General features: G+C 44.7%; 1 protein-coding gene across 1 annotated transcript in view; it reads left to right on the plus strand.

The window, feature by feature from the left end:
* LOC126945545 (amine oxidase [flavin-containing] A-like) overlaps positions 1-19,989 on the plus strand; it is an 85,552-nt gene that overhangs the window by 51,756 nt on the left and 13,807 nt on the right. Inside the window, exons 6-9 of the mRNA XM_050775579.1 lie at positions 14,756-14,897; positions 17,875-18,024; positions 18,328-18,487; positions 19,336-19,432. Of these exons, the coding sequence (XP_050631536.1) occupies positions 14,756-14,897; positions 17,875-18,024; positions 18,328-18,487; positions 19,336-19,432 (549 nt within the window). The remainder of the gene's footprint in view (positions 1-14,755; positions 14,898-17,874; positions 18,025-18,327; positions 18,488-19,335; positions 19,433-19,989) is intronic.

A 19,989-nucleotide genomic window follows, 5' to 3' on the forward strand; every position in this document is an offset into this window, starting at 1 on the left:
ACCCTCATGGAGTTTATGTTCTTCTAGCAAGCAAGACTGACCTTGAACACAATTACATAATGCTAGGAGAGTTCCTGTAACAGGGAGAACCTTACATGGTCTGAGGGTAAAGGAAGCATTCTTTGATGAAGCAAGCTTTAACCTGAAACTAAGGAGTTAGTGCATCAACTAAGAATGAGCCGCAGGGGCAGAGGGGAGTCAGAAAAGGTGAACAGTGTAGGGCAATGGTATCTTCCAGGAATGACACACAGGGACAGGAGAGAGAAAGGAAGAGTGGATGAAGTTGGGGGGATAGTATCTGCCAGGAATAAGCCATGGGGCAGGAGAGAGACAGGAAGGGTGGATGGTGTGGTGGAAATGGTACCTTCCAGGAGTGACCCATAGGGTTGATAGTAGTGAGGCAGATGGTATGATCTAAGAATGACACACAGTGTCAAAGGGAGAGAGGGAAGGTTGGACAGTGGTGGTGGGAGGAGGGAATGATAGCTTCCAAAAACTACCCACAAAAGCAAGAAGGGGGCGGCTGGGCGCGGTGGCTCAAGCCTGTAATCCCAGCACTTTGGGAGGCCGAGATGGGCGGATCACGAGGTCAGGAGATCGAGACCATCCTGGTTAACACGGTGAAACCCCGTCTCTACTAAAAAATACAAAAAAAAAAAACTAGCCGGGCGAGGTGGCGGGCGCCTGTAGTCCCAGCTACTAGGGAGGCTGAGGCAGGAGAATGGCGTAAACCCAGGAGGTGGAGCTTGCAGTGAGCTGAGATCCCGCCACTGCACCCCAGCCTGGGCGACAGAGCAAGACTCCGTCTCAAAAACAAACAAACAAACAAACAAACAAAAAAAAGCAAGAAGGGATAAAGGGATAATGGATCAAGATGGGTGGTGTTTTAGGAATGACCCACAGAAACAAGGGGAGATGGGGACAGGAAGGGTGGATGGCATTGGGGGATTTTATCTTCTGGGAATGAGCCACAGGGATTAGGGGGAGATAGGAAGGAGTGATGGGATAGGGATAGGAAGATAGTATCTTCCAGGTATGATCCACAGGTTCAGAGGGGAGACAAGTATAGTGGATGGTGTTTGCCATGAATGAGCCACCAGGATAGTGGGGGAGACAAAAAAGGTTGATGGTGTGGTGGGATGGTATCTTTTATGAATGACCACAAGGGGCAAAAGGAAGACAGGAAAAGTGGAGGTTGCGGGGTATCATCCACCAACAACCCAGAGGTGTAATGAGGAGACAGGAAGTATAGATGGTATTACCAGGGTATGTCTTCCAGAAATGAGCCACAAAGGCAGGGATGAGATAGGAAGAGTGAATGGTGTGGCCTGGTTGCATCTTCCAGGAATGCCCCCACAGTGTTAGGGAGTGGGGAACAAGGATGGATCCCTGTGGGGGTATAGTATCTTCTAGGAATGGCCCACAGGGTCAAGGGGAAACAGGCAACATTAGATTGTGTGTGTGTGTGTGTGTGTGTGTGTGTGTGTGTGTGTGTGTGTGTGGTGGGGAAGAATGAAATTTTCCAGCTATTTCTCTGTCTCTGGGGAGAGAAATGGAAGGTTGGTTTGTGTGGATGGAGATGGTATCTTCCAGGAATTACCCAAAAGGTCAAAGGGGAAAACAGAAGGGTGGATGTCTTAGGGGAAGGGGAGTTTTCCAGCAATGACCCGGAAGGATGGTGGGGAGACAGGAAACATAGATGGTGAGGCAAGATGATGTATTCCAGAAATGACCCGTAGGGCAAGGGGTAGATACAAAGGTAGATGGGGTGAGGAAGATCATCTCTTCCAGTTATGACCCACAAGGATAGAGGGAACATAGGTAGTGTAGATCATTTGGCAAAATGGAATTTTCCAGGAATGGTCCACAGGGCAGAGGGTACATAAGACGTTTTGGTGGTGTGGCAGGATGGTATCTTCCAGGAATGAGCCACACTGGCAGTGGTTGAGGAGAGAAAGGAAGGGTGGATGGTGAGGGGTCATGGTTTCTTCCAAGAATGACTCATAGGATTGTACAGGAATGACCCAGAGGCGTAGCACAGGGAGAGGAAACGTGACCGGTGTGGCAGGATATACCTTCCGGGAATGGTCCACAGGAGCTAGGGGATGCAGGAAAGGTGGGCTTGTTCGAAGGCATGGTTCTTCCTGGAGTAACCCAAAGGGTCAGGGGTGAGTCAGGAAGGGTGTATATTGGGTCGTGGATAACTTCCAGCAATGACCAAAAGAGGTGGGAGGAGACAGGAAGTGTGGAAGGTGACCAGGATGGTATTTCCAGGAGTGACCCTCAAGAGTTGGGAGAGACAAGTAGGATAGATGATTTGGTGAAGTGTTATCTTCCAGGAATGAACCAAAGGGGCAGAAGAAAACATGGTACATTGTGTTTAGAGAGATGGAATCTTCCAGGAATGAGCTACCCTGGTGGTGTTTGGGGGGAACAAGGAAAGGGTAGGCATAGTATCTTCCAGGATGACCCACAAGGCCAAAGGGGAGAAAGGACAGGGTGGATAGTGTGTTTGTAGGGGGAGGGCATGTTACTTTTCAGGGATGTGACACAGGCACTGTGGGAACATAGAGAAGGTTAGATGTTTTGTGGAGGAGGTGGTTTAGAAATGACCCAGAGGGTTTAGAAAGGTGTAGCAAGATGGTATCTTCCAGGAATGAGCCACGTGGTTGGTGGTGGGGGAAGATGGGTGGTATAGAGAGATGGTATCTTCCAGGAATGACCCACAGGGGCAAGGGGGTGACCTGAAGGGTAAAGGTTGTGGAGGGGGATATCTTCCAGTAATCACCCAAAAGGGTAGAGGGAGATAGGAAGTAAAGATAGTGAGGCAGGATGCTATTTTCTAAGAATGGTCTTCAGGATGTGTGGGGTTAAGTAAACAGGAAAGGTGGATGGTGTAGGGAGATGGTATCTTCCAGGAATGAGCCACCGAGGTAGGGGTGAGACAGGTAGGTAGATAGTTTCATGGAATGGTATTTTCCAGGAATGAGCCACAGGGCAGGGGGTAGATATAAAGAATGCATGGTATGGAGGAGATGGTATCTTCCAGGAATGAACTACAAGATTGAGGAAGGAGGGGAATGATGGATGAGCTAGGTGGATGGGATCTGCCAAGATGGCCCACAGGGCCAAAAGAAAGACAAGACAGAGTGGATAATGTAAGGGGGATAGTATCTTCCAGGAATATGACACAGGCAATGCAGGGAGGCAGGAAAGGGTAGCTGTTTTGGTGAGGGAGTAGTATCATCCCTAAATGACCCAGAGCAGTAGAGGGGAGACAGGATAGTTGAATGGCAGGATGGTATCTTCCAGGAATGAGCCACGGTGACAGTGGTGGAAGTGGGAGACACTAAGGGTGTATGTGGATGGTATCTTACATAAATGACCCACAGAAGTCAGGGAAATACGTTTAGGCAAATGGTATCTCCTAGGAATGTGCCAAAAGGGTAGTGGTGGGGGGAGATGGGAACGGTGGATATTGGGGGTGATACCATGCAGGAATGAGCCAGAGGGGGTAGTGGGGAGTCAGGAATCATGAATGGTGTGGCAGGATATATTTTCAAGGAATGACCCACATGGGCTAAGGGGACACAGGGAATGTTGTCCTGACTGGGGACATGGTATCTTCCTGGAGTGACTCAAAGGGTTGGGAGGAGATAAGAAAGGTTGATGTTGTGGGGAATACATTCCAACAATGACACAGAAGGATGGGGGGAGACACCAAGTGGGGAAGGTGAGGCAGGATGATATTTTCCAGGTATGACCCACAAGGTTGGGAGAGTAAGAAAGATGAGTGATGGTGGGGGAAATGGTATCTTCCGGGATAACCCTTAGGGGTAAGGGTAAACAGGACAGGGTGGATAGTGTTGAGGGGGTTATATCTTTCAGGAATGTGACTTAGTCTCTGGGGGGAAACAGGGAAGGGTAGTTGTTTTGTGAGGGAGTGATACCAAAATGACCCAGAGGAATAGTAGGGAAATAGGACAGTTGCATGGCGTGTTAGGATGGTATCTTCCAGAAATGAGCCACACTGGCAGTGGTGGAAAGAGACAAGAAAGGTGGATGTTATCATTCAAGATGATATCATTCAAGAATGATCCAGAGGAATAGGGGAGAGACAGGAAGCCCGACTGGTGTGGCAGGGTATGTCTTCTGGGAATGAGCCACAGGTGTGGGAGAAGTCAGTCAGCGTAGATGGTTTGGTGGAATGAAATCTTCCAGGAATGACCCACAGGGTCATGGGGGAAAATGGAAGGGTAGACGTTGTGGATGGAGATATCTTCCAGCAATGACCTAGAGGGATGGGGGAGACAGGAAATGATGATGGTGTGGCAGGATGGTATCCTCCAGGATTGAGCCACACTGGTGGGGTTGTGGGGGGCATGGTATCTTCCAGGAATGACCCACTGGGATCAGGGGAAGACCGATAGGGTAGATGGTTTGGCAGAATGTTATTTTTACAGGAATGACCCACAGGGCAGAAGATAGATAGGAAGGATGGACACAGTAGAAGAGACGGTGTGTTCCAGTAATGAACTGTAGAATTCGGGGAGGGGGGGATTGATGGATGAGGTAGGGAGACGGTATCTTCCAGGATGACCCACAGAGCCAAGGGGGTGACAAGGCAGACTGGGTAATATAAGGGGTATAGTATCTTTCAAGAGTATGAACCGAGCACTGCAAGGAGGCAGGGAAGGGTAGACGTTTTAGGAAGAAGGTGATATCATCACAAAATAACCAAGAGGATAGCAGGAAAGTAGAATGGTTAAATGGTTTGGCAGGATGGTATCGTCCAGAAATGAGCCAAAATGACAGTGGTGGGGGTGGCAGAAGGTATGGGTGGATGGTATCTTCCAAGAATGATTCAAAGAGGCAGGGAGAGACAGGGTACATTTTGTTTAGAGAGATGGTGTCTTCCAGGAATGAGACACCTGGGTAGTGGTAGGGGAAAACAGGAAGGGCGGAAGTGTGGGGGGATGATATCGTCCTGGAATGAGCCAGAGGATTAGTGTTGGGGGGGTTATATCAGGAATGTGACAAAGGCTCTTCGGGGACACAGGGAAGCCTAGATGTTTTAGGGAGGGTGTGGTATCATCCCGAAATGATCAGAGGGGTAGTGGGGAGATACAGCGGTTGCATGGTGTGGCAGGATGGTATCTTCCAGGAATGAGCCACACTGTGGGTGGTGGGGGAGACCATCAGGGGGATGTTGGCTGGCACGGTATCATTGTGGAATGACCCAGAGGGACAGGGCAGAGAGAGGAAGCATGAATGGTGTGGCAGGATATATTTTCCAGGAATGAATCACAGGGGCAGTAGGGAAACATGAAGAGTGGATGGTGAGGTGGGATGGTACCGCCCAGGAATGGTCCACAAGAGCTAGGGGATGGAGAGAACATTGGCTTGTTGGCAGCCATTGTTTTTCGTGTAGTGACCCAAAGAGTTGGGAGTGGTGGGGGAGATAACTTCCATCCACGACCCAGAGGAGAGGGAAGAGACAGGAAGTGTGGAAGATGACCACGATGGTATCTTCCAGGGATGATCCAAAGGGGCAGAGGGACACAGGGTGGATTGTGTTTTGAGAGATGGTGTCTTTCAGGAATGAGCCACCCTGGTGGTGCCTGGGGGGAACACAGGAAGAGATATGTGGAGATGGCATCCTCCTGGATGACCCAAAGGGGAAAGGGGGAGACAAGGCAAGGTGGAAGTGTTGGGGGGTTGTGATAGTATCTTTCAGGAATGTGGTAGTCACTGTGGGGAAACAGGGAAGGGTAGATGTGGTTATGTCGTCTCAAAATGACCCAGAGGGGTACTTGAAAATAGGAAGGTTGGATGGTGTCACAAGATGGTATCTTCCAGGAATGAGCCACACTTGCAGTAGTGGGGGTGGAGACAGGATGGAAGGTGAATGTGGATGGTATCTTCCTGGAGTGACCCACAGGGGCAGTAGGTAACAGTGGATTGGGTTTAGAGAGATGGTATCTTCCAGCAATCTGCCACAAGGGTGGTTAGAGGTCCGGGGGATATTGGAAGGGTGGATGGTGTGGCAGGATGGTATCTTCCAGGAATGAGCCCTGGCAGGTGGGTGTTTTGGGGGGATTGTATCTTCCAGGAATGGACCACAGGGGTAGATGGGAGACAGGTAGGGTATGGCAGAATGATATTTTCCAGGCATGACCTACAGGGCAGGGGATAGAGAAGAAGGATGGATGTTGCATTGGAGATGGTATCTTCCAGGAATGAACTATGGAATTGGGGAAGCGGGGGAATGATGGATGAAGTAGGAGAATGGGATCTTCCAGGATGGCCCGGAGATCCCACAGGGAGTCAAGGCAGGGTAAATAATGTAAGAGGGGATAGTATCAGGAATATGACACAGGCACTATAGGGTGACAGGGAAGAGTAGACGTTTTGGGGAGGAGGTGGTATCATCCTGAAATGACCCAGAGGGGTAGTGGGAAAACAGAAAGGTTGGATTGTGTGGCAGGATGGTATCTTGCAGGAATGAACCACACTGGTGGTGCTTCAGGGGAACACAGGATGGGGGATGGTATCTAACAGAATGACTGACAGGGAAGAGTGGATAGTTTTGTGTGGGGTATAGTATCTTTCAGGAATGTGACATAGGCACTGCGGGAAGACGGAATGGTAGATGTCTTAGGGAGGGGGTGGTATCATCCAGATGTGACTCAGGAGTAGGGGGAAATAGAAAGGTTGGATGATGTGGCAATATGGTATCTTCCAGGAATGAACCACACAGGTGGTGACTGGGGGAGGCAGGAAAGGGGGTGGTGTTGGGAGATGGTGTCTTCCAGGAATGACCCGCAAGAGAATTGGGAGACAGGGTGGATTGGCTTTGGAGACAGCCACAGGTGCAGTGGCTGGGGAGACAAGAAGGGCAGATGGTGTGGAAGGATGGTAACTTCCAGAAACAACCCACAGGGATATGGGGAGACAGGAGTTTAGAGAGATGGTACCTTCCAGGAATGAGCCACATGGGGAGTGGTAGGGAGAGACAGGAAGGATGGATGTTCTGGGGGGTGGTATTTGGGAATGACATAGCTGGGAATGGGGGAGACAGGAAGACAGGAATGCTGTAGCAAGATACATCTTCCAGGAATGAGCCACCAGGGCTTGAGGGGAGACATTATGATTGGATAGTGTTGGTACACGGTATAGTCAAGGAATTAGCCATAGGTTTAGAGGGGAGACAGCAAGAGCAGATGGTGTGGAGGCCGTCTAATGGCCGACAGGTGCAAGGGGGAGATAGGAGAGACTAGATAGTGCTGGGGGAATTATATCTTCCGAGATTGTGACACAGGCTCTGGAAGAGACAGTGAAGGTTGAATCTGGTTGTGGGGTGGGGGAGTGGGGAGGTAATGATATCCCCAAATCAGCCATAGTATTAGGGTGGCAATAAGAAGATTGGGTGGTGTAGGCAGATGGTATCTACTAGGAATGACTGTCAGAGTCAGTGGGGACATACGAAAATAGAAAATGTGTTTCCGGAGATACTGTCTTCTAGGAATGAGACACAACTGCTGAGAGGAGGCAGGGAAGGGTGTACGTTTTGGGGGCAATGGTACCGTCCAGAAATGAACCAGAGGAGTAGCAGCTAGACAGGAAGAATCAATGGTGTATGGCAGGATGCTACCTTCCAGAAATGACCCACAGGTACGTGGGGAGACAGGAAAGGTTGGATGATGTGGGGAGAATGGTATCTTTCAAAAATGACTCAAAGTTCACAGGGGAGTGGGGAGACAGCGATGGGTAGATGATGTACAGTGATGGAATCTTCTAGGCATAGAGGACAGAAACAAGCATTTGTGAAGGCCTTGAAGTGAGGATATTGGCATGTTTGAGCAACTGAGTGGACAGTGTAGCTGGACCATAGTGATGACAAGAGCAAGTGGTATAAGGGGAGTTTGGAGGACTGGTCTAGAGGCTGATAGTGCAGGATCTATTGGCCACATTCAAGGTTTGTCCTTTCTCCATTGAAGGTCATTGAAGGGTTTTGAGCAGAGGGTTTTTTGAGTTTGGCACTTTTAAAAGACCTCATTGGCTATAGTGTGGAGGATACAAGAGGGGATGCAGGATGACCAAGTAAGAGCCACCACTGCTATAGCCTGGACATATTGGTAGCCTGGACCAGGGCTGTGGCAATGAAGATGGAGAGTAGAGGATGGGTGTTGAAACAAGCATATTGACGCTTAGAGAGAACCTGGATTAGCATACTTGGAGCTAACTCATAATTTCTTTTTTATTTTAATTATACTTTAAGTTCTGGGGTGCATGTGCACAACGTGCAGGTTTGTTACATAGGTATGCATGTGCCATGTTGGTTTGATACACCCATCAACTCATTATTTACATTAGGCATTTCTCCTAATGCTATCCCTCCCCGAGCCCCCAATCCCCTGACAGGCCCTGGTGTGTGATGTTCCCCTCCCTGTGTCCATGTGTTCTTATTGTTCAACTTCCACTTATGAGTGAGAACATGTGGTGTTTGGTTTTGTCTTCTTGTGTTACTTTGCTGAGAATGATGGTTTCCAGTTTCATCCATGTCCCTGCAAAGGACATGAACTCATCCTTTTTTATGGCTGCATAGTATTCCATGGTGTATATGTGCCACATTTTCTTTATCCAGTCTATCATTGATGGGCATTTGGGTTGGTTCCAAGACTTTGCTATTGTGAACAGTGCTGCAATAAACATATGTATGCATGTGTCTTTATAGTAGAATGATTTATAATTCTTTGGGTATATACCCAGTAATGGGATTGCTGGGTCAAATGGTATTTCTAGTTCTAGATCCTTGAGGAATCACCATACTGTCTTCCATAATGGTTGAACTAATTGACACTCCCACCAACATTGTAAAAGCATTCCTATTTCTCCACATCCTCTCCAGCATCTGTTGTTTCATGACTTTTTAGTGATTGCCATTCTAACTGGCATGAGATGGTATCTCACTGTGGTTTTGATTTGCATTTCTCTAAGGACCAGTGATGATGAACATTTTTTCATAAGTCTTTTTGGCTGCATAAATGTCTTCTTTTGAGAAGTGTCTGTTCATATCCTTTGCCCATTTTTTGATGGGGTTGTTTCTTTCTTGTAAATTTGTTTAGGTTCTTTGTAGATTCTGGATATTAGCCCTTTGTCGGATGGGTAGATTACAAAAATTTTCTCCCATTCTGTAGGTTGCCAGTTAACTCTGATGATAGTTTATTTTGCTGTGCCAGAGCTCTTTAGTTTAATTAGATTCCATTTGTCTGTTTTGGCTTTTGTTGCTGTTGCTTTTGGTGTTTTAGTTATGAAGTCTTTGTCCATCCCTGTGTTCTGAATGGTATTGCCTAGGTTTTCTTCTACAGTTTTTATGGTTTTAGGTTATGCATTTAAATCTTTAATCCATCTTGAGTTAATTTTTGTATAAAGTGTAAGGAAGGGATCCAATTTCACCTTTCTGCATATGGCTAGCCAGTTTTCCCAGCACTATTTATTAAATAGGGAATCCTTTCCCTATTGCTTGTTTTTGTCAGGTTTGTCAAAGATCAGATGGTTGTAGATATGTGGTGTTATTTCTGAGGCCTCTGTTCTGTTCCATTGGTCTATATATCTGTTTTGGTACCAGTACCATGCTGTTTTGGTTACTGTAGCCTTGTAGTGTAGTTTGAAGTCAGGTAACATGATGCCTCCAGCTTTGTTCTTTTTGCTTAGGATTGTCTTGGCTATGCGGGCTCTTTTTTTGGTTCCATATGAAGTTTAAAGTAGTTTTTTCCAATTCTGTGAAGAAAGTCAGTCGTAGCTTGATGGGGATAGCACTGAATGTATGAATTACTTTGGGCAGTATGGCCATTTTCATGATATTGATTCTTCCTATCCATGAGCATGGAATGTTCTTCCATTTGTTTGTGTCCTCTTTTATTTCGTTGAACAGTGGTTTGTAGTTCTCTTTGAAGAGGTCCTTCACATCCCTTGTAAATTGAATTCCTAGGTATTTTATTCTCTTTGTAGCAATTGTGAATGGGAGTTCACTCATGATTTGGTTCTCTGTTATTGGTGTATAGGAATGCTTGTGATTTTTGCACATTGATTTTGTATCCTGAGACTTTGCTGAAGTTGCTTATCAGCTTAAGGAGATTTTGGGCTAAGACGATGGGGCTTTCTAAATATACAGTCATGTCATCTGCAAACAGACAGTTTGACTTCCTCTTTTCCTAGCTGAATACCCTTTATTTCTTTCTCTTGTATGATTGCCCTGGCCAGAACTTCCAATACTATGTTGAATAGGAGTGGTGAGAGAGGGCATCCTTGTCTTGTGCCAGTTTTCAAAGGGAATGCTTCCAGTTTTTGCTCATTCAGTATGATATTGGCTGTGGGTTTGTCATAAACAGCTCTTATTATTTTGAGATATGTTCCATCAATACCTAGTTTATTCAGAGTTTTTAGCATGAAGGGCTGTTGAATTTTGTCCAAGGCCTTTTCTGTATCTATTGAGATAATCTTGTGGTTTTTGTCATTGGTTCTGTGTATGTGATGGATTATATTTATTGATTTGTGTACGTTGAACCAGCCTTGCATCCCAGGGAGGAAGCCAACTTGATCTAGGTGGATATGCTTTTTGATGTGCTGCAGGATTTGGTTTGCTAGTATTTTATTGAGGATTTTCGCATTGATGTTCATCAGGGATATTGGCCTGAAATTTTCTTTTTTTGTTGTGTCTCTGCCAGGTTTTGGTATCAGGATGATGCTGGCCTCATAAAATGAGTTAGGGAGGATCCCCTCTTTTTCTATTGATTGGAATAGTTTCAGAAGGAATGGTAGCAGCCCCTCTTTGTACCTCTGGTAGAATTCGGCTGTGAATCTGTCTGGTCCTGGACTTTTTTTGGTTGGTAGGCTATTAATTACTGTCTCAATTTCAGAACCTGTTATTGGTCTATTCAGAGATTTGACTTCTTCCTGATTTAGTCTTGGGAGGGTGTATGTGTCTAGGAATTTATCCATTTCTTCTAGATTTTCTAGTTTATTTTCATAGAGGTGTTTATAGCATTCTCTGTTGGTAGTTTGTATTTCTGTGGGGTCAGTGGTGATATCCCCTTTATCATTTTTTATTGCATCTATTTGATTCTTCTCTCTTTCTTTATTAGTCTTGCTAGCGGTCTATCTATTTTGTTGATCTTTTCAAAAAACCAGCTCTTGGATTCATTGATTTTTTTGAAGGGTTTTTTTTTTTTTTTTTTTTTTTTTTTTAATCTCTATCTTCTTCAGTTCTGCTGTGATCTTAGTTATTTCTTGTCTTCTGCTAGCTTTTGAATTTGTTTGCTCTTGCTTCTCTAGTTCTTTTAATTGTGATATTAGGGTGTCGATTTTAGATCTTTCCAGCTTTCTCTTTTGGGCATTTAGTGCTATAAATTTTCCTCTATACACTGCTTTAAATGTGTCCCAGAGATTCTGGTGCATTGTGTCTTTGTTCTCATTCGTTTCAAAGAACAACTTTATTTCTGTCTTCATTTCGTTAATTCTCAGTAGTCATTCAGGAGCAGGTTGTTCAGTTTCCGTGTAGTTGTGCAGTTTTGAGTGAGTTTCTTCATCCTGAGTTCTAATTTGATTGTACTGTGGTCTGAGAGACAGTTTGTTGTGATTTCTGTTCTTTTACATTTGCTGAGGAGTTCTAATTATGTGGTCATTTTAGAATAAGTGTGATGTGGTGCTGAGAAGAATGTATACTCTGTTGATTTGGGGTGGAGAGTTCTGTAGATGTCTGTTAGGTCCACTTGGTCCAGAGCTGAGTTCAAGTCCTGAATATCCTTGTTAATTTTTGTCTCGTTGATCTAATATTGACAGTGGAGTATTAAAGTCTCCCACTGTTATTGTGTGGGAGTGTAAGTCTCTTTGTAGGTCTCTAAGAACTTTCTTTATGAACGTGGGTGCTCCTGTATTGGGTGCATGTATATTTAGGATAGTTAGCTCTTCTTGTTGCATTGATCCCTTTCCAATTATGTAATGCCCTTCTTTGTCTCTTTTGACCTTTGTTGGTTTAAAGTCTGTTTTATCAGAGACTAAGACTGCAACCCCTGCTTTTTTTCTTGCTTTCCATCTGGTTGGTAAATGTTCCTCCATCCCTTTATTTTGAACCTATGTGTGTCTTTGCGTGCGAGATGGGTCTCCTGAATACAGCACACCGATGGGTCTTGACTCTTTAGCCAGTTTGCTAGTCTGTGTCTTTCAATTGGGGCATTTAACCCATTTACATTTCAGGTTGATATTGTTATGTGTGAATTTGATCCTATCATTCTGATGCTAACTGGTTATTTTGCCCGCTAGTTGATGTAGTTTCTTCATAGTGTCAATGGTCTTTACAATTTGGCATGTTTTCGCAGTGGCTGGTACCAGTTGTTCCTTTCCATAATTAGTGCTTCCTTCAGGAGCTCTGGCAAGGCAGGCCTGGTGGTAACAAAATCTCTCAGCATTTGCTTGTCTGTAAAGGATTTTATTTCTCCTTCAGTCATGAAACTTAGTTTGGCTGGATATGAAATTCCGGGTTGAAAATTCTTTTCTTTAAATGTTGAATATTGGCCCCCAGTCTCTTCTGGCTTGTAGGGTTTCTGCTGGGAGATCTGCTGTTAGTCTGATGGGCTTCCCTTTGTGGGTAACCTGACCTTTCTGTCTGGCTGCACTTAACATTTTTTCCTTCATTTCAACCTTGATGAATCTGATGATTGTATGTGTTGGGGTTGCTCTTTTTGAGGAATATCTTTGTGGTGTTCTCTGTATTTCCTGAATTTGAATGTTGGCCTGCCTTGCTAGGTTAGGGAAGTTCTCCTGGATAATATCCTGAAGAATGTTTTCCAACTTGGTTCCATTCTCCCCATCAATTTCAGGTATACCAGTCAAACATAAATTTGGTCTTTTCACATAGTCCCATATTTCTTGGAGGCTTTGTTCGTTTCTTTTCACTCTTTTTTCTCTAATCTTGTCTTCTTGCTTTATTTCATTAAGTTGATCTTCAATTACTGACATCCTTTCTTCTGCTTGATCAGTTCAGCTATTGAAACTTGTGTCTGCTTCACAAAGTTCTCGTGGTGCGTTTTTCAGCTCCATCAGGTCATTTATGTTCTTCCCTACACTGGTTATTCTAGTTAGCAATTCGTCTAACCTGTTTTCAAGCCTCTTAGCTTCCTTGCATTGGGTTAGAACCTGCTCCTTTAGCTCGGAGGAGTTTGTTATCACCCACCTTCTGAAGCCTACTTCTGTCAATTTGTCAAACTCATTCTCCATCCAGTTTTGTTCCCTTGCTGGTGAGGAGTTGTGATCCTTTGCAAGAGAAGAGGCGTTTTGGTTTTTGGAATTTTTTATCCTTTCTCCACTGGTTTCTCCCCACCTTTGTGGTTTTATCTACCTTTGGTCTTTGATGTTGGTGACCTACAGATGGGGTTTCTGTATGGATGTCCTTTTTGTTGATGTTGATGCTATTCCTTTCTGCTTGTTAGTTTTCCTTCTAACAGGCCCCTCAGCTGCAAGTCTGTTGGAGTTTGCTGGAGGTCCACTCCAGACCCTGTTTGTTGGGGTTTCACCAGCAGAGGCTGCAGAACAGCAACTATTGCTGCCTGGTCCTTCCTCTGGAAGGATCAAGGGGGCACCCACCAGATGCCAGCCAGAGCTCTCCTGTATGAGGTGTCTGTTGTCCCCTGCTGGGAGGTGTCTCCTAGTCAGGCTACACAGGGGTCAGGGACCCACTTGAGGAGGCAGTCTGTCCATTATCAGAGCTCAAACGCTGTGCTGGGAGAACCACTGCTCTCTTCAGAGCTGTCAGGCAGGGACATTTAAGTCTGCTGAAGCTGCACCCACAGCTGCCCCTTCCCCCTGGTGCTCTGTCCCAGGGAGATGGGGATTTTATCTATAAGTCCCTGACTGGGGCTGCTGCCTCTTGTTCAGAGATGCCCTGCCCACAGAGGTGGAATCTAGAGTGGCAGTAGACCTTGCTGAACTGTGGTGGGGTCCATCCAGTTCAAACTTCCCCTTGGCTTTGTTTACACTGTCAGCATAAAACTGCCTACTCAAGCCTCAGCAATGGCGGACGCCCCTCCCCACACCAAGCTTGAGCATCCCAGGTTGATCTCAGGCTGCTGCAATAGCAGCGAGGATTTCAAGCCAATGGATATTAGCTTGCTGGGCTCCGTGGGTGTGGGACCCACTGAGCCAGGCACCGGAGGGAATCTCCAAGTCTACCGGTTGCGAAGACTGTAGGAAAAGCACAGTATCTGCGCAGGAGTGTACCGTTCTTCCTGGTACTGTCTCTCAGGGCTTCCCTTGGCTAGGAAAGGGAAATTCCCGACCCCTTGCACTTCCCGGGTGAGGTGACGCCCCTCCCTGCTTCAGCTCGCCCTCCGTGGGCTGCACCCACTGCCCAACAAGTCCCAATGAGATGAACCAGGTACCTCAGTTGGAAACACAGAAATCACCCACCTTCTGCGTGAATCTCACTGGGAGCTGCAAACCAGAGCTGTTTCTATTCGGCCATCTTGCTGGACCCTCCGCTCATTTTCAACTCATAATTTCTTAAGCAGGAGAAAACGTTAGTTTCTCTAAGAGTTAAAGAATGCATTCCTTCAGAAATTGAATCCTTGAGGGTGGTTTTTTTTTTCAATTGCAGTAGAAAAACTTCCTGAACACACTAAATAGTGTTGTAAAAACATTACATTATCTGACTCCTATACATATTGATAACTGACTTCCACTTTTGTTCTGTAAACAGGACTGCTAGGCAGTTTGCTACTCTTTTTGTGAATATCAATGTGACCTCTGAGCCTCACGAAGTGTCTGCCCTATGGTTCTTGTGGTATGTGAAGCAGTGTGGGGGCACCACTCGGATATTCTCTGTCACCAATGGCGGCCAGGTATGGTGTGTATGTGTCTGTTCTGAAACAAGAGCTTCATCTGTGATTTTGCTTTCTCCCAGGGCAGTGTCTTTAATAATTGCTTCAGTATTTTGAAACATGAATAATTAGCAGCGTGAAATTAACTCAAAAAATTTTCTGAAAAAAATAATTTCTCATTTCCTTTTGTCACTCCTGAAAAGGAGTTCACAGATAAAGAATGTTTCATTTTGAATTAATTAGGTTTTGAGAATTAAGTTGCTTCCTTTTGGTGGCAGGTAAAATTAGGCTGTTTATGTAGGAGAAGCTAAATTCCTAAAATAATTTCCAAAATTCTAGAAATTGTACAATTATTGTACTTAAAATCATCTCTGTTCCAGATACCAGGTTTCTGTCCCATCTGTTTATCAGATTTATTCTTTTATGTTAACTGTTACAGAATGGAAGTGACTGTTCTTCCTTCTAATTCACACAAGTGATTATGGCCACTCTTGCAATAGTAAATTCTGCCTTTTGGATTCTTAGTTTTTGCTACCCACTTGAATTTGCCCAGTTTCCATATCATTTCCTTTATTAATAAGTAGACTTATTTGGTTCATTGGCTGGACACATGGCGAAGCCAGAATCCTAATTCCCCAGACTCTGAGATTCTCTGCTTCAACCCTTTCTGTTATCCAAAGAGAATGGGTATCTCTGTTCTATAAATGTTGTGCTTGGATGGTATGAGGTTTAATTAGTAGCAGTTTACTTCTAACTTAGGTTCTCTGAGTTCCCGAATTCTGAGTGCACAGTACAAGGTATAGAGTCTTTCTCTACCAAATGAATTATTCCTCTCCTGAGGAGGTCACCGGAAATCCCCAAGTTCTTGTGACACCAAGAGTCATTGCCCATTTGACCCTTAGCTTTGACAAACGCAGGACAGTTGCATTTTTTAAGTGTCTTTACTTACAGGCAGAAATGCCAGATTACTCCTTTTAGCCAGTATTTTACTTTCTGAGGTATTTTGATTCATATTTGATATTTGTGTCCTTCATTCAGAGGAGCCAGGATACTTCTAGCCAAATTCTACATGACCTTTTGGAAAATATGGTTCAGATGATTAATCTCAAACCATGATCACAATATTTTTCTAAAGAACTTAGGCTTATCCTATAATTTAATTCAACAAATACTAGACCTGGAGGGGTGGACAGTGAACAAGACAGAAACAGTTCATGGTCTTTCCACCGCATTAAAACTCAAAATAACTCTTAGAAAACAGACCAGATTGGTCCGGGTTTCTTGAAGAAAGACGAATCATGAATTTAGGTCTGAACCACTATGGGAATTTTTTTCCTTTTTTTAAATTAATTTTTGAGACAGAGTCTCACTTTGTTGCCTAGGCTGGTCTCCAACTCCTGGGCTGAAGCAGTCCTTCCGCCTCAGCCTCTCAAAGTGCTAGGATCACAGGCATGAGCCACCATGCCTAGCCAGGAATATTTTTTATGAAGAACTTTGGTATTGTCATTAAAACAGTAGCCAGTTACAAAAGTGCAAAAATCACTGCATGGCTGCTTATGCAGTTTTCTGGAGAAGCGTGATTGAGGAATCTGTTAAGTGGTGGGCTGTGCACTTCTAACCATTTAAAGAATCTTCTGGCCAGGTGCGGTGGCTCACACCTGTAATCCCAGCACTTTGGGAGGCCAAGGCGGGTGGATCACCTGAGGTCAGGAGTTTGAGACCAGCCTGGCTAACATGATGAAACCCCATTTCTGCTAAAAATACAAAAAATTAGCCAGGCGTCATGGCACGCACCTGTAATCCCAGCTACTCGGGAGGCTGAGGCAAGAGAATCACTTGAATCCAGGAGACGGAGGTTGCAGTGAACCGAGATCGTGCCATTGCACTCAGCTTGGGCAACAAGAGTGAAACTCCATCTCAAGAAAAAAAAAAAAAAGAATTTTCTATAATAGGCTAAAAATATCCTTCTGGTTCTTAGCAAAAGCATTGTGTTAAGGAGTTACCTTCTTAGATTAAGCTGGAAACATTTCCATGGTGATCATAGCAGAAGGCAGGGGGTAGAGCACTTCTGGTCTTATAAGGGCCGCTCAAGAGAACTATTTAACAATATCTAAAGGAACAAGCAGATGCTTAGCCTTCACCCTCTGCCTCCACCTTGAAACTTACAGATAGTTTTGCAAAAAGTTACTCAAGATCTGATATTCCGATTCTTTTTATTGTTGAGATGGAGTCTAGTTCTGTCACTCATGCTGGAGTGCAGTGGCGCAATCTTGGCTCACTGCAACCTCCGCCTCCTGGGTTCAAGTGGTTCTCCTCCCTCAGCCTCCCGAATAGCTGGGATTACAGGCATGTGCCACCACGCCTGGCTAGTTTTTGTATTTTTAGTAGAGATGGGATTTCACCATGTTAGCCAGACTGGTCTTGAACTCCTGACCCCAGATGAGCCACTGCACCTGGCCCTTCTTCCCATTCTTAGAACATCATTTGGTGGTGACTAGTAGGACATGACTATCCCTAAAAGCACCCTGTAACTTTTTCTATAATATGGCACCATCTGCATCCTTACCTGCCTGGATAACCTCAGCCCAGAACTACAGGAATCAAAGGAAATTAGAAACCTCATCCTCTGGAGTAAGCACAGTGTCCGCCCCTTCCCAGGGCTCCCTCCACACCCTGCACTCTTGGGCATTTGAAGCCCACAAACTCGCTGATATTCCCACTTGGTCAGGGCAGCATTGGCATAGTGGAACATTTCTTCTGGTTCTGTGATTTTTATAAACTTTAATGGCTTTTCTTTGCTGGAAGCTGTGCAGGGAATGATCATTGAATTGTCTTGGCCAACTCTGCCTCTGTCCTAATGAATTCTTCTGACAGTTAAGTGTGCAGATATTGGAGGTGTGGCCTGTGACTTTCTGGAGGTTTTCTAATCAGTAGCCAATAGGATTTTCCTTCCTTGGGCTTTCATAATGTTTCCTGTCCTACCTACCTCCCCCTGTAGGAACGGAAGTTTGTAGGTGGATCTGGTCAAGTGAGCGAACGGATAATGGACCTCCTCGGAGACAAAGTGAAGCTGAACCAACCTGTCACTCATGTTGACCAGTCAAGTGACAACATCATCATAGAGACATTGAACCATGAACATTATGAGGTAACTCGGTTGAGTCAAAAGGAGCATATAGTAAATAGGCCTTGTGTCTTTTGCAGCTTCTAACCAGGTACAATTCAAGCAGTAGCATAATTAATGCTGACATGTTTCCGCCTCAGTCTTCCAAATTACCAGCCTTGGTTGACCGACCTTGATCTGTTTTGTTGCCTTACAGTTGCCTCATTGTCTCATTTTGTATGTTTTTACTGCTCAATGTTGTTTAGAAGTGATAAAGATGATTTTTCATGCCTGCTACAAAGACTGCAGCTCACATTTGAGGTAATATTTTGCTTGTGTGTGTCTTAGTGCAAATACGTAATTAATGCGATCCCTCCGACCTTGACGGCCAAGATTCACTTCAGACCAGAGCTTCCAGCAGAGAGAAACCAGCTAATTCAGCGTCTTCCAATGGGAGCTATCATTAAGTGCATGATGTATTACAAGGAGGCCTTCTGGAAGAAGAAGGGTAGGCTGCTATTATTCATGTTTAAACTATTATATGAAGAAATCACACTGTTTTAGGATTATTGAACAGAAGGTATTGAATAGAAACAAAGTATTTTCAAATTGGTAGAAAAAGGGTTAGAAATCTTGGTCTGTCAATTTCCTCATATCCTTGGCCACACATGATGACCCCAAGAGCACTTGTTGGCAATGAGAGGGAAGAAGGAGATCACATCAGTCATAAGGCCACCATTGCCCTGGCTCCTGGCGTCTGTCCTGCTTCTTACTTTTTATGAGCAGAGTGAGGTCAGCAGGCACCATCGAAAGAGCACTGCATTGAAGTTACACATTCCAGGACTTCGCTTGCTTGCTAGCATCAGACTGTAGGTGTAAAGTGGTGACAGTAATACCTACCACTAAGGTGTTGTGAGAATTAAATGAGGTGGGATCTTGGACTTAGAAAGCATCCCAGATATGGTGGCTATTGTTGATAAGCATTCTGGTTATACTCATCAGATTCCCTCCTGCCACTTCTTCCCTGGATTGGGTCATTCCCTCCAGCGCAGCCCTTCTCTTTCCTCATGTATGCTAGGAGCCAGGGTCATCTGACCATTTTTGTCATGCATTGGTTGGTCATAAGCCCTTTAGTTAAAGGTGATGGAGATGGGTCATTTTCTGTCTGTGGGTGAATAGACATCTTTATATATTCAGTGTGTGTATTTAACAAGGCATAGCATCTAGGATTGGGGCCAAGACCAAGAGTTTAAGATTTGCTTTCCTCTTAAAAAATAGTTTATATATATTTATGTGTGTATGGGTGTCTCTGATGAGCTTGGTCTCGATCTCCCATTGATTTTTCTCCTGGTTAAGATTACTGTGGCTGCATGATCATTGAAGATGAAGATGCTCCAATTTCAATAACCTTGGATGACACCAAGCCGGATGGATCACTGCCTGCCATCATGGGGTAAGTTAGAGCTGGCTGTTCTACATTTTCCAAATTGTGTTGATGTATTGGTGTGGATGCTGTTAAAGTATATTGCTTTGGAATTAAGCTCAAGCAATGATGAATAATGCTATCAAAATATGTAATGTATTAAAATATTGCAGTAATGTTTTGTGTTTAGCACAAGAATACTGGGAAACTTTACTAAAATTGACACCATTTTGAACTTGTACCCATGTACGTCTTTCTCTCACACAAAGCTTACATGTTGAGGACAGAGTGAAAAAAAGCAGCTAGACAGGCAGTATGGTAGCCACCCCTGCCTACAGGCAGAATGTCCACAGCCATTCTGAAATGAGAACTAACCACTTTATTCTATCAAAAAATTCTAAATGGAGGGGTTCTCGGTTTTATCCTTTTCTCCATTCCAGATATCTGCTACATAGCAAATGTTAGTTGTCACCCTAAGATATAAGATAGCTGACCAATTAGGAGGCACAGTTCAGAGTTGAGCCAGGCCTTGATTGGATGGCATGGCAGTTTTTCTGGTGGGTCACTCTAGTTATCTTTCACCAGTG

The sequence above is a fragment of the Macaca thibetana genome, chromosome X (assembly GCF_024542745.1).
Source record: "Macaca thibetana thibetana isolate TM-01 chromosome X, ASM2454274v1, whole genome shotgun sequence".
NCBI classification, from domain to species: Eukaryota; Metazoa; Chordata; class Mammalia; order Primates; family Cercopithecidae; genus Macaca; species Macaca thibetana.